Here is an 11,564-nt window from a genome sequence, read left to right on the forward strand (position 1 = left end):
AGGCAAATATTACAAACAAAAACAGTTGTTTATATCAACCAGCTTTAAATACTTAAAAAAGGGTGAAAAATTAAAATAATCTGGGTTTTTATTCACCTCAGATGGATTATTTCTCCACCTGGATGAATAAGAACTAAGTTTATGGATAAAATGTTTTCTAGTACAGATGGAAAGATGACCATATTTTCTGAACTATTGGGTGTACTGGATTGTAAGGTGCAGCATCCATAAATGATCTATTTTAAAACTTAAATAATAGTTCACCAAATTATTATGTTACGCTACGTTCCCACAGAGCTCATAAATGAGCATTCGACCGACTTCTTCCAATGGAAAGTCTATGTAAACGTGTGGATATACAGGCACTCACATAGACTTCTCATTGGAAGCAGTCGCTCAAATTCCCGTTTCCGAGCCCGGAGTGAACGTAGTATAACACCCAACTTTATTAGTAACACACACAAAAAAACAAAAACCGACACAGCTACACGTTAGCCTTGTTAGCATAGTTACTTGTCTGTAACTTGTCAAAAAAAAAACATTGGTTGATTTGAAAAGTCAGAATCTGTCCATCAAAGCTGGAAGCCGAAAGTCGTCCCACCAGCTGTGATGAAGCTCCGCCCCCAAACCCTTTAATAGAACGTGTGGCTAAACTAAAAATACAAAATAGTGTCTTTGTTTCTGCTTTATCTTAGATGTTCTGTCATGAAGACATTCACTAAAATTACATTAAAGCCAATAAACAGGATTTTATCCCAAACGGTTATAATGTGTCTTCAACCTTTAACACTAAAAGAGCCGTTTGGTCCAGTTTTGTATCCACCAAAACCCAGCGAAAGCCGGGAAGTCCCATAATGCACTGCATGAAGACAGCACTGATAACCCTTTTATAAACTTTATTTACCTTTTTCCTATATTTTTGTTTTTCTTTATCAAGTCACCTGTATTATGAAGGTAATTTGTGCTTTCTAACCCATTTGAAACAAACATTTATGCAGTTCATCGGGGCTGAAGATGTTTATTCTTTTTAAGGGTTGTCCAAAAACGAACTCTACAAAATATGCTATTTAAGTTTTTTTGGCTTTTAAATTATTAAACTTCTGCTCCAAGATTACCTCGATTTAGCATCGGCTTTAAAGAAAACACACAAGTGATTTTTTTGATAGCTAGAAATAAATTCAGGCGTCAAGGGGTTAAGCCACATGCGTCAAAGTCAAGGCCCGGGGGCCGGATCCGGCCCTCTGCATAATTTATCCGGCCCTCCAGATCATTTTATTTTATTGTTATTAATTACTCGATGTTATTTTGCCCTTATTTCTAACTTGTATCATTTTGACAAAATATATTTTTATGGAGAGTAAAATATTGAAAGTTATTTAAGTTGATTTAGTCTGGAATAATATTCCTGTCTTTTTATTATTCATAATTATGTTAAAAAGTTACTATTTTAAAGTTTAAAAAGTTGGTATTCTGCTAGCTTTTTGGACTAATTTGGCATTTACTGAGATTTTTTCGGCTATTTTGAAGTTTGAGTATTTCAGCTATGCTAGCTGTTTTGGCTAATAAAGTTTTTTTTTTTTTTTTAGTTTTTTAGGCTGTTTTTGAGACTAGCTAATATTTGCACACAAGCTGTTTTTCCTAGTTTAGGTATTTTTCATATTTTTAGGCTATTTTGAAGTTTAGCTAGCATACATGCTAGCTGTTTTGGCTAATCTACGTTTTTTCAGATTTTTAGGTTATTTTAAACTCTAGCTAATATGCTGTACATGCTAGCTGTTTTGGTCAATTTTAACTTTTTTTTAAAGACTTTTAGGCTATTTTGAAGTTTAGCTAGCATACATGCTAGCTGTTTTGGCTAATTTAGACTTTTCTGCTTAACTTTCTTTTGAAGTTTAGCATCATCACAGCTAGTGCTATATATCTAGTTCATAATTATGATAAAAGTTGTGGTTTTAAAGTTTTAAAAATGTAGTTTCAGAGTTTGTTTGTCCTATTTGTTCCGTTACATAAGATATGTTTTGTATTTTGGCCCCTTGAGCAATTCATTTTGACACCGTTGGGTTGAGTCCTTTATTTATAAAATGTTGCTTTTAAATCTTTGCAATAACTCAATAATAAAAGTGTGTTTTTTTATATATAAATAACAATTTTAATGTTCCACAGACATGCATATGTACAAGTTCCTTTCAAAATAAAGTACACCCAGTGTCAAACACGATCCTGTTGCAGCAGATTCACTTAAAATGAAACGATAATCCAGTCAAATTTGACATTTTCTATCAGTAGCACAACTAGAAGCTTTTCTTTAGGTTAGAATATGTGCTTAAATTAGCTAAGTAATTTAATATGTGTGCAAATTGTGAGGATTTTTCTTTAAAGCTAAGGAGCCACAACTGATGGACGAAGGAGACCAATGTGGCTCCAGAACCGCAGTCTAGACTGACGAGCTAGAAATGCTAAAGGATTAAAATGTTAAATCTGTTTGAAGTCAGATTGCAGAATAATCTGGTTTACAAGTGTGAAACTTGTTCTTCTTCTGGCAATCATCTGGTCTGTTCTCATTCTTTGGTTTGGTGTTGAAACCCCGTTTGATGCAAGTGTGAATAAATGAATAAATAGAACACTTGTAGGTTAACACCCAAAAACCCAGATTCAAATAAAGAAGAGTTGACCCAGTGACTCATGGGAAAGTAGGTTTGGTGTCATTTCTGACTGATTACATAACCTGAGTGCATCAAAGTCCAAAAGCTTTGAGTAAATTCCTCCTTAAAGACGGTATTTACACACTCCCTGGCTGCTAACAGCTTAACTGACCTGCCGTGTTTATCAGCGGCGAGTGGCGCCCAATAAACCCCCGCTGAGCTCAGCGGCAGCACGTCTTCAAACGCAGCAGCCTCTCTGTGAAGCTCTCCCATGTGCTCGCCATGCAGTATGTGGTCGCCGCACTTCAAAGGGACTTCAACAGCAGAGTCACGCCATGCGTTCAGTGATTATAGCGGCCCAACGGTCGTCTGGAACCCTGGCAGCAATTTGTGTAATGTTACGTCTGCCGCCGCTGCAAACCTGCAATTGGAGACGATGGCTGAGCTGCAGTCAAGTGGCCGCGGTGGAGTCATGGAAAGAGTCGGAGAGGAGGCCCGGTTCTGGTTTCTATCACCGAGAGTCACTCAGAACGTCCTCTGAGCTCCAAACTCCGTTCAGAATTTTACTTTGGTTTAAAGGAAGGGCGTCAAACTGAATCGCACAGGAGGTCAAAATCCACAACACACCTGAGGTCGAACAGGATAAACATTTATTGAACACTCGAAAACTACATTTTTAAAACTTTAAAACTGTAACTTTTAACATAATTATGAACTAGATATATAGCATTACCTGCGATAATGTTAGTGTGAATGTTGTAAGCTGAATTTGGCCGCTGAAGATGCTAATGCTGATAGCTGAAGATGATGAAATTATAGCTAAAAATGCTAAAACTACTAGCTGAAAACACTGAAGCTCATAGCCAGCTAAGATATTAGCTAAATGCCAAAGTGGCCTAAATAAAAAAAACTTTGTTTAGCCTAAACAGCTAGCATGTAGCTGAAATATTAGCTAAACTCCAAAAACAGCCTAAAAAACAAAACAAAAAAAGCCTGAATTAGCTAAAACAGCTAGCATGTAGCTCAAATATTAGCTAAACTTCAAAACAGCCTAAAAAATTCTCAGTAAATGCCAAAATAGTCCAAAAAGCTAGTAAAATTACAATTTTTCAAAAACTCAGGAATATTATTCCAGAATAAATCAACTTAAACCTTAAATAACTTTCAATATTTTACTCTCCATAAAAATATATTTTGTTGAAATCATACAAGTTACAAATAAGCTCAAGATAACATCGGGTCATTAATAACAAAATAAAATGATCTGGAGGGCCGGATAGAATTACCTGGAGGGCCGGATCCGGCCCCCGGGCCTTGACTTTGACACATGGATTAAACCAAATACTTCCACTAATGCTAGCTTGAGGCTATCTGCTCGTCCGTGATGGGGAGGGGGGCGGGGTTGCTCTGCGCCAACGATCACAACCCAGATTTGTATTTTTAATGAGCTGCTGAGCATAAAATATGTATTAAAAAACAACAAAGGACTTTTGATTTTGGCTGAAGACTTCATAATCATAAATAAAAGATCACTAAGAAGGATTTTACAAAAGAAAAACAAATATTTTGGTCCATTTTCAAAGTGTTCCCAGCTGTCTTTAAATTATGATTATTCAGTTTTTCTCCAAAGTCCCAAAACTTGTGTTGTTTTCAAGGACATAGCTTCTGTAGATTGGCAGGAGTGAATCAGGAACTCCCCTCTGAGTAGTAGGCAGAACTAAGCCTTCACACATTTCCCATGATCCCTTTGTTTACACTCTGTTCCGCTAGCGTACAGCCCCTCACACCCAAGCTAATATTTCAGCTACATGCTAGCGGTTTTGGCTAATTTTGGCTTTTTTCAGGGTTTTTTTGACATATTGAAGTTTAGCCGTTTTTTCTTCTCAGCTACATGCTGGCTGTTTTGGCTAACCTAAGTTTTTTATTTAGTTTTTTAAAGTTAATTTTTCATTTAGCTAATATTTTAGCTGGCTTTCTGCTTTAGCGTTTTCAGCTATTAGCTTAATTGTTTTCATCTATCAGCTTCAGTGTTTTTAGCTTTTAGTTTCAGCATCTTCAGCAGCCAAAATCATCTTACAGCATTCACACTAGCATTATCACAGCTAATGCTATATATTTAGCTTTTACTTATGTTAAAAGGTTACGGTTTAAAGGTTTAAAAAAGTCATTTTAGAGTGTTTAAAAATCTTGTTCTGCCCGCAACCTAAGGTGTCTTTGGATTTTGGCCCCTTGTGTGATTGAGTTTGACACTCTACTCTACTCTTTGAGTAAATGTATTTTGTTCCTGCTAATCTCTGGTTTTAGGATTATTTTAATATGTGGATTAAGAACTAAAAGTGTTTGTGATGAATAAATGTTTATATCATTTTTCAGTCTCTGGTTTTGTTTCCTCTGTGATATTTTTTCTCTCTTCCTCTTCCTGCTTCCTCTTTGATGCTTATTTCAGATTTGTGCTGGTAAATTATGCTTATAATATAGATTATATAGATATAGACAGAAAAAAGCAGCTACACAATCTGCATGAACGTCTCGTTTTTCCAGAAAGGACCTTTGAAGACCACGAGAACCTGGTGGAGCCGCTGTCGGCGTGGACCAGAGACAGCGAGAACAAAGTGCTGTTTCTGGAGCGAGGAGAAAAGTACGAGGTTTTCAAAAACCCGCAGGTGTGTTCTCCCACTCTGCAGCCTCGAGGCGTTAACACAGAACCCATCGTGTCCTCCAAGGATGAACCCTCACTCTCAGCTCGAACAATCCTCCTCTAATGGATTCAGTCTGCTGGCAAACACATGAGAAGCTGTGCTGGTTTGTTTTTCTGCTAATCAGCAGTTTGACAGAAGCTTCCAAAGATAGATTCTGGTCGAGTATGAAAGCTCAGACCAGTCCCTGAAGACACTAATTCTGGGCAAATTTCTGCTGACAAATCATGGTTATTTTTTTAACAAATTTAAAGTAAAACAGGAATGAACTGCTTTTGTCTCAAACTTTGTTTTTTGTTTCTGTAGAACTTCTATCTCTGGAAAAAAGATAAGAAAGCTCTGAAAGAAATAAAAGACAAAGACAAGGAAATATTAATAAAGGTAAAGAAAAATAAATTAAACTTGGGTGAGATCTTCTCTGCGACGACATTCCTACATCTCCTCCTCATCCCTGCAGGAAAACTTCTGTGGGACGTCCACCATCGTCCCGGATCTGGAATCCGTCCTGCACCTCCGGGAGGACGGGAAGAAGTCCTGGAAGCAGCGGCTCTTCCAGCTCCGAGCCTCCGGAATTTACTACGTCCCCAAAGGGAAAACCAAGGTCAGGAACAGGGAGAGGGCAGGGTCATTTCCTCACCTGAAATCCAGGTGCTGAGGTCATGTGACCTGCTGTTTGAAGTCTGTTTTTTACTTCTGGGATTCATTTGGCTTTTCCTAAATAAGCCACCAGGAAAAATAGGATTATCTTAAAAAGTATCAATCGATTAATTGAAAATGATCTATAAATGTAAGATGCAATATAGATTTATTAAATGTTTGTATGGATTTTCCATAAAAAAATGACCCTGGAGAACCAATGGGGTCAAATTTGGCTGGTGTTTATTTATTTATATATATATATTTTTGTCTCCTTGTGGCTTATTTTTTTTACTGGAATATTGTGAAAATTGACTTTAATTGTTGGTTCAAGCTGAATGAAACAACATAACATATGTGGGTGTGGTAAGCAAAAAATATCCGTTGCCAAGGAAATCCAAAATTGTACTTTTGCCGATTCTTCTGTAAAGTACATCAACCTTTTCATCAACTTCAGGTGACCAAAAAATTAAATGGATGCTATGGAGATACACCTACAGAAAAGTCGACATTTAGAAAAAAAAAAGTTTTTGTCACGAAGTTATTTAACTTTTACATTTTATTTACACATTTATGTTTTTTATTATTTTATTCATTATTTATTTTTTGTTTTCTGTTTAAAAAATATCTTTAAAATACCTTGTTCTTGGATTTTCTGGGGTTAAAGTGAGAATTTACTGCTTATTTTAAAAAAATGAGGCATTTGTTTAGTTTTACAGAAGGTGATTTTTATAACTTAATAGAATCGATTCATAAATTAAACTGAATCATCAGAAGTGAAGAAATCCTCTTTTTAAAGCTCATTTTAATGTAAACTTGGACTGTTTTTTCCGTGCAGTGGAGGTTGGTAAATGCTCCTTAAAGACCCAAATGTGAAGTTTTCACAGCCTGTTTTTGACACATCACACGAGAAAAGCTTCTGTCTGATTGGTCCAATCCTCCAAGGGGGTGTGGCCGACACAGAAAGTGGACAAAAAAATATATAAAATGACCTGATTTGATTTAAAGTCAGCTAAAGGGAATGTTTGCACACTTCTTTAGTCTCCATTTGTCCGTATGAGCAGGGGCGGAGCTAAGGGGGGAAAGGGGGGCAGCTGCCACGCCCCAATTTTTTAGGCAATGTTAGTATAATTATTGACAAATATTAAAACATTTGTCAACACAGACTTCTTTAAGAAGCTTTAAATAAATGAATCAGCTTCAAATGTGTTTTTGATCCTTACATTTGTAAAACCTCCCCCCTCCCAAAGTCTTCTGCCCCCCATATGTTTAACGTCTTTATCTTTTGGATTCACGTTGTTTTCTTCATAAAAGCTGATTTAGCTGTTTTTCTAAAACAATCTTAAAATGAAAACCCGGCAAGAACAGCCCCCTGATGGTTAATTGCTGAACTGCGTCAGATCCGTTTAAACCACACATGTCAAAGTCAAGGCCCGGGGGCCGGATCCGGCCCTCCAGATCATTTTATCCTATTGTTATTAATGACCTGATGTTATCTTCTAATTTGTATAATTTTGACAAAATATATTTTTATAGAGAGTAAAATTTTAAAAGTTATTTAAGGTTTAAGTTGATTTATTCTGGAATAATATTCCTGCCTTTTTATTATTCATAATTATGTTAAAAAGTTACAAGTTTGAAGTTTTAAAAATTGGTATTCTGCTAGATTTTTGGACTATTTTAGCATTTACTAAGATTTTTTAGGCTGTTTCGGAGTTTAACTAATATTTCAGCTACATGCTAGCTGTTTTGACTAAATTACTTTTTTTTTTTTTATTTTACTAACGGCTAATTAGCATTTAGCATTTTAACTAGCTATCAGCTTCAGCGTTTTTAGCTGTCAATTTCAGCATCTTCAGCTATCAGCACTAGCTTCAGCAGCCAATTTCAGCTTACAGCATTCACACTATCATTATCACAGGTAATACTGTATATCTAGTTTGTAATTATGTCAGAAAATTATAGTTCTAAAAATGTCGTTTTAGAGTGCTCAACAAATGTTTATATTTTTCGACTTAAGGTGTGTTTTGGATTTAGCTCCTTGTACGACTGAGTTTGACCCCTGATTTAAACTCTTCTTCCTTTATTTTTATTTCCAGTCCTCCCGTGACCTCGTCTGCTTCGTCCAGTTCGACAACATCAACGTCTACTACGGCAATGACTTTAAGACCAAATACAAAGCGCCGACAGACTTCTGCTTCGTTCTAAAAGTAAGTGAACCGTCTTCAAAGACACGCTTCTGCTTTCTCCTGAAGGAGACATCATGATTAGCATCAGATCTTATTAAAGAAGCAGAACTGAGAACAGGAGAGTGGTTTCTGACGGGATGAACAGCTGCTTCACAATAAACGGGATTAAAGTGGCTAAAAACTTCAGTACAGAGAGGAAAACGGTTTATCCTACGGTGGCCCTGAAGTTCAAATCAGATCGCAACGACAATCAAAAAAGCAAACATTAAAAAAAATCATTTTAGACAAGAAAACAACATTTTAGGAACCAAAACACAATTACAAAATAAAAAGTTTTAGAAAACAAAAGTAATTTCCAGAAATGAAAATGAAATCGCTGATTGGATGATGAATTCTGGATGTTCTGTACCAAACATAAAAGTTTAATAAGTGTGCAGACATTTGAAAAAACTCAAACGTGACAAATCAAACGTCCAATAATATCTACTTTTTACAGATTCCTATTGCGGGACTTGTTTTGAGTGATTTGTTGAGGTGATTTGAACTTCAGGGCCACCGTAGTATCTTTATCACAGCTTAAAACGGTACAGAGAAGCCTCTAAAAGTTCTCCAAAAAGACACTTTTCTTTTCAAAAGGAGACAAAAATACATTTTAATTAATTAGTGTAAATGTTGTTGGTTACTCAAGAACTTTAAAAACGTAATAGAATTTATCCATATGCTGCTTTAAAGTTTGTTTGTGAATAGATTTATTTATTTTTTTCATAAACTGACGTTTAATTGAGGACATGTCACTTCTGTCTCACGCATCTCTCAGCGTTTGTGGTAATGATCTTATATGACTTCACTCACACTTTTGCTTCAAAGTTTGTCATTTAAAAATAAAAGCACAAAAAATGTCACTTTTTAAATGAATATATGGAGTGATGAGACTGTTCTGTCAAAAATAGAGGATGTGAAAAGAGAATGTTTCTTTGAGTCAGAAGCTTATTTCAAATTGAAGGGAAGACTTTGTGAAAATGACAATTAAAGGAGAAAAATCTGCTGGAATTATAGATCAGATCTTGTAAAACGAAAGAAATCCATTTTATATAAATGTCTCAGACAAAAAACGTAATATCTCATTTGCTAAGCGCGGTTTCTCTCCCGGCAGCATCCTCAGATCCAGAAAGAGTCTCAGTACATCAAGTATCTGTGCTGTGACGACGCCTGGACCATGAACCTTTGGGTGACGGGGATCCGGATAGCGAAGGTGATCTAAGGACAGCCGGCTTCAGTTAAATGTGATTTATAATCCAGATGATTGACGTTGTGCTGTGTGTCGTCCTCCAGTACGGCTCTGTGCTGTATGAAAACTTTAAAACAGCAGAGAAGAAGGCCGTGGTGAGCTCTGCATGGACGAACCGCAGCACGCCGTCCAGCTCCAACCCGTCGACGCCCTCACCCACAGTCAAAGGTCAGACATGCTAATGCTAGCTTAAGGAATTTCAAAATAAAACAACTTAAAGAGGAGTCAGAAAATGATCTTAGTGAATCTGATCCGTCCAGATCAGCACATATAACAAATATTATTAATAAAAAGCGGCGTTGTATGACCCGCAGGTGCTACCCTCCCCCGTCCTCACCTCCCCCTCATTGGCTGAGCGGCTGCTACACGCCCCTCCCCCTCTGCCATCCTGGTCAGAGCCGAATGTGACAAATTCACAAAAAAAAACAATTTTTTTCAAAATAACATTTTTTCTATCGATTTATCTCCATAGCAACGATTTTATTTTTTGGTGGCCTGAGGGTGACGAACAGATCTATGTCATTTTTAGAGGAATCAGCAAAAGTAGACTTTTGGATTTCCTTAGCAACAGAGATTTTTTGCTAACCACGCCCAGATTCTTAACGTAATCATGTTTTATATCATATTTTGTCATTCTGCTTAAGACAAGGATTCATGTATAAAAAGATTACTATACTCCAGTGAAGAAATGCAGGTCAACGAGGAACGTTGACCTGAATGTTTCCAGTTTACAGTTTGAGTTTATCTACTTCCTTTCCATCAATACAGTGTATCTATCCAATGTTTTATCCTTTAAAATCTGTTGTTATATTTGAATGTCCCTTAATATTCTCCATCTTTTATTATTTTTTTATTCTTAATTATCCTTTATTATTATCTACTATGTTTTATCATTCTTTATTAGTATTCATTATCCTTTATTAATATTTATTGTTTTATTATTATTATTATGTATCATTTCTCAGTATATTTATTGTCGTTTATTACCTTTATCTTTTTTCTATTATCTTCTGTTATTGTTTATTACCCTTTATTAATATTTACTATACTTTATTATCATTCATTATCCTTTATTATTATTTATTATTATTTACAGTCCCCTAATATTATTAATTAGATTTTACTATTATTTATTTTCGATTATTGTTATTTATTATCCTTTATTATTATTTATTGTACTTTACATCTTTCATTATCATGCATTATTGGTCTTCATCGTCTTTATTCTTAATTGTTTAAATGTTATGTCCAGTGAGTTTCACAACTCAACACCATAAACGGATTTATTTGTGTCTCTGAAACGTTTTTTAAATCACATTTTCTTCTATAATCATATTCAGAAACTCCTTTCAGAGGATTATTTTAGGAGAATTTAGTAGTGTTTGTTAAAATTTCTAATCTGGCTTTTAATATGTTTAATAACATTATTTTGAGAATACAGATTTACATACTTCTTGTACATAAGAGGTCTTTGTGTTTTGTTTTTTTCCAGCTAAAGCACAGAGTCAAGCTAATGGCCACGCCCCCAAACCGCAGCCTGGACCTGTTTCCCAGGTAAACCCTCGTTTAAGTCTTTAATGGACATTTGGAGCAAAGAGGAACAAAAACATCTGGAAAGTACTAAAAAATTCTAACTTTAGAAACAGAAATATTTTAAAATCTACAAAAAATTCCCATTAAAAAAGTGTTTACTTTCATTTCGCCTTAAAACTTTTTTATTACTTTGTGTCATCAAAATGTGTGCAAAGAAAAGACTGACAGACGGGTTTTCTTCCTCTCACAGCCTCACTGGGAGGAAGTGATGGAGAAAAAGGAAGTGATGAAAGTGAGAGATGGAGAACATTTGATTTTTACTTTTCTTCTTTGGTCAAAACTCCATATTTTGAGCAAAAGTTACTAAGATTTTAGTAGAAACGTTATGTAAACAAATCAGATCTAAACACAATAGAAGGTGTAAACACACTATTGGGGATTAAACACATAATTTATCAGTTTACTCCCCCCAAAAAAGTGCCTGCAAACACTAAAAAGTTTGACGAACTGCTGAAATCTCCACGTACTACATTACCCATAATTCTTTGCAGGATATCATTATCTGAGTAGAAAATACTAC

General features: G+C 35.5%; 1 protein-coding gene across 1 annotated transcript in view; it reads left to right on the top strand.

Moving 5' to 3' along the window:
* LOC112151392 (amyloid beta (A4) precursor protein-binding, family B, member 1 interacting protein) overlaps positions 1–11,564 on the top strand; it is a gene marked incomplete in the record, with an annotated part of 27,602 nt that overhangs the window by 14,962 nt on the left and 1,076 nt on the right. The window contains 6 exon segments of the mRNA XM_024280315.2: positions 5,184–5,305; positions 5,645–5,719; positions 5,796–5,939; positions 8,074–8,184; positions 9,317–9,415; positions 9,496–9,619. Of these exon segments, the coding sequence (XP_024136083.1) occupies positions 5,184–5,305; positions 5,645–5,719; positions 5,796–5,939; positions 8,074–8,184; positions 9,317–9,415; positions 9,496–9,619 (675 nt within the window).

This window comes from Oryzias melastigma, linkage group LG20 (assembly GCF_002922805.2).
Source record: "Oryzias melastigma strain HK-1 linkage group LG20, ASM292280v2, whole genome shotgun sequence".
NCBI lineage: Eukaryota > Metazoa > Chordata > Actinopteri > Beloniformes > Adrianichthyidae > Oryzias > Oryzias melastigma.